The 2970-nt window shown below is 28.8% G+C and overlaps 2 protein-coding genes across 3 annotated transcripts in view; both read right to left on the reverse strand.

Moving 5' to 3' along the window:
* LOC119592695 (B-cell CLL/lymphoma 6 member B protein-like) overlaps window positions 1-2970 on the reverse strand; it is a gene marked incomplete at its 3' end in the record, with an annotated part of 59196 nt that overhangs the window by 14011 nt on the left and 42215 nt on the right.
* Window positions 1110-2352, reverse strand: LOC119592705 (zinc finger protein 358-like). The gene has a single exon (XM_037941639.1). The coding sequence runs from the start codon at window positions 2000-2002 to the stop codon at window positions 1592-1594; it is 411 nt and encodes a 136-aa protein (XP_037797567.1). The 5' UTR covers window positions 2003-2352; the 3' UTR covers window positions 1110-1591.

Consider the following 2970-nt stretch of genomic DNA (forward strand, 5'->3'; position numbering starts at 1 on the left):
ATATATATTTTAAAATATATAATTTTTTTTTGTTTGTTAATATTAAAAATAAAATATATTTGTGTATATATTATATATATATGTATTTTAATAATATATTTAATAATATATATATATATTTATATATATATTATATATATATTTTGGGGTTATATTGAAATTATATTGTGTTATATATATAATATATGTGTGTAATTTTATATATATATGGTGTGTTATATATATATATATATGTGTGTATATATATATATATATTTTTGGTGATATTTATTTATATATTTGGGGTTATATATATATATATATATATATAATAATATTTTTAAAAATTTATATATTATAATTATATATCTTGTTTAAAATAATTAAAATGTGGTTATATATTTTATAATGGTGTATATATATTTTAATTATATATATTATTATATATATATTGTGGTTAAATTATATATATATATTATTTGTGGTGTTATTATTTATTATATGTGTGTGTATAATATATATATATATTTTATATATTATATGTGGGGGGTATATATATAAAATTATATTTTATTATAATATATATTATAAAATTATTTTATATATATGTATATATGTATATATTTTAATTTATAATTATATATAATACATAAATACATAATATAAAACATTATTATATACATTTCTATATAATACATATATTCATATTTTATATATACATATATACATATAATATATAATAATACATATATACATATATATTATATATATATTTTATATATACACACACATATATATAATATATATACAACACACATATATATTATATATATATATATATATACACCACACATATATATTATTTTATATATAAATAACACATAATAATATATAAATATATATATATATATATATATTATTTTATATATATATATATTATATATATATATATTTTATATTATATATACACACATATATTATATATATATTAACAATTATATATATATATTTTATAATTATAAAATATAACACACACATATATATATATATATATATATACACACAATATATATATATATATATATATATATATATATATATATATATATATATATATATATTATTCATGGTAAGCCTGACCATCATAAGTGCAAAGCTAAAGGCCAGCTGAATCGCCCAACATACATGCATCTCAGGTGTATACATCAGGGGCTTCAAAGAGAATATCTGAGAAGGGGGGAGTGATGAAGGTTTAAAAAAAAAAAAAGGGGGAGAGAGAGAGAAGGATATGGTAGAGCTACCAGCCCCTTTGCAAGATCCTTGTCAAACTGTTCCTATGTAATTAGTAATAACCATTCTTTATAAATGTTTGTATTGCAAACAAATGCATTAATTTTTACACTATTAACGATCCCACTTCTGCTTTCCACAGACGTGTATGTTATTTTCACTAGGTACCAGCTTTATAACACTAAAGTTTCATCCTAAAAGCAGCATTTGTTTCACAATAATCAATTCACTTCAGTTATTGCCTTCTATACTTCTATCCATTTCATTCATAACAAAATACTCTTTAGTAATCTTTTTGGCCATTAGTGTGATATATCATTTATTAATTCTGCAATACGTGTTTTTGGCATACACGAACACGAACATGCTTCAATAGAGAACTTCTCTGTGTGAAAGTTTTACCACAAGAGCGACAAGCATATGGCCTCGAACCCATGTGTATTCTCACATGTTCCTGCATTGTGTAGCGACGTTTGAAGCTCAACGGACAGTAAGGGCAGGGGAAAGGCCTCTCCTCTGTGCCCACAAGTTCACTAATCCCCCTATTAGGTTCAGGCCACGTACTTCTGTAACTTCCCTTACCTGCCCCTGGCTCCCCATCCACCACCCACCCACCACCCTCGCTTAAATTACTTGTTAACTCTCGCATTCTATGTGACAAGCTGGTGTCAGGAGCTCTTCCCATATTATCTTGAAAAGGTGATAAGCCCAAAATGTCCTTGGCTTGCACCATGACGCCCTGCAACAAGAGGAGACCTAATTTAGAAGGGAAATCCGAAAGAAACTTTTTTTCTTTTTTTTTTTTTTTTTTTTTTTTTTTTTTTACCTTCTATTCTGTTACTGACTGAATAATCCAATACTACTGCAAGCAGTTTTGTTTTCCTTTTCCTTTTATATATAAATGGTAGGTAATACTCATGCTATGGCCTTGATAATATACAATATAAAACACATAACTGAAAACTTAATTTGCTAATCATGACTAATTTCTGGAAAGGAAACTAAAAGAACGAAATACCAACACACTTTTCAACAGTCAACCTCTACCTAACATTTGCCTTCACAGCACACTGGAAGATTTCCAGAGTCACATTTCTAATCTTCCGATATTTGAAAGAGCATGAGGGGAGTCCTGAGAGCTTTGTGATGTATCAGAGTGCATTTTGGCAATGTGTCGCTTTAATGGAGTCATCTGTGTGAACCGGGCCTGACAGTACAAGCACGAGTAGGGTTTTTCGCCTGTGTGCAGCCGCTGATGTTGTGTCAGATGCTGCTTCGTCTTGAACCGACTGTCACAGAAATTGCAAGAAAACGGCCGCATGAATGCTTCAGAGGAGTGGGTGGCTGGCTGGGGGTTGAGGACTGAGGAGTGTTGGAGGGGGTTGTGCGCACGAACAGTTTGCCCTCCTAAGCAGATATTGTGGGTCTCTACAGGGTGACGCCCCACCAACCCTGGCCACCCCACATGCCCCTGGAAGGGAGAAACATGCTGGCTTAGTCTGGTGCAGATCCAGGTTACTTGGCCATTTTCTCACCCTTAACAATACAGTTTTCTAGATTTGTATTTCTCAAGTCATGATAAAAGATGCTCTTTCAAACAGCATAACCAAAGGGGTTTGTGATATTTTTTTTTCTTTTATAAAAGAAAGTTAGGGAAAATTGTAACATGAAAGTACATAATTTAGGTGAAAAAATGATGAA

Source organism: Penaeus monodon, chromosome 3, assembly GCF_015228065.2.
Source record: "Penaeus monodon isolate SGIC_2016 chromosome 3, NSTDA_Pmon_1, whole genome shotgun sequence".
Taxonomy (NCBI): Eukaryota; Metazoa; Arthropoda; class Malacostraca; order Decapoda; family Penaeidae; genus Penaeus; species Penaeus monodon.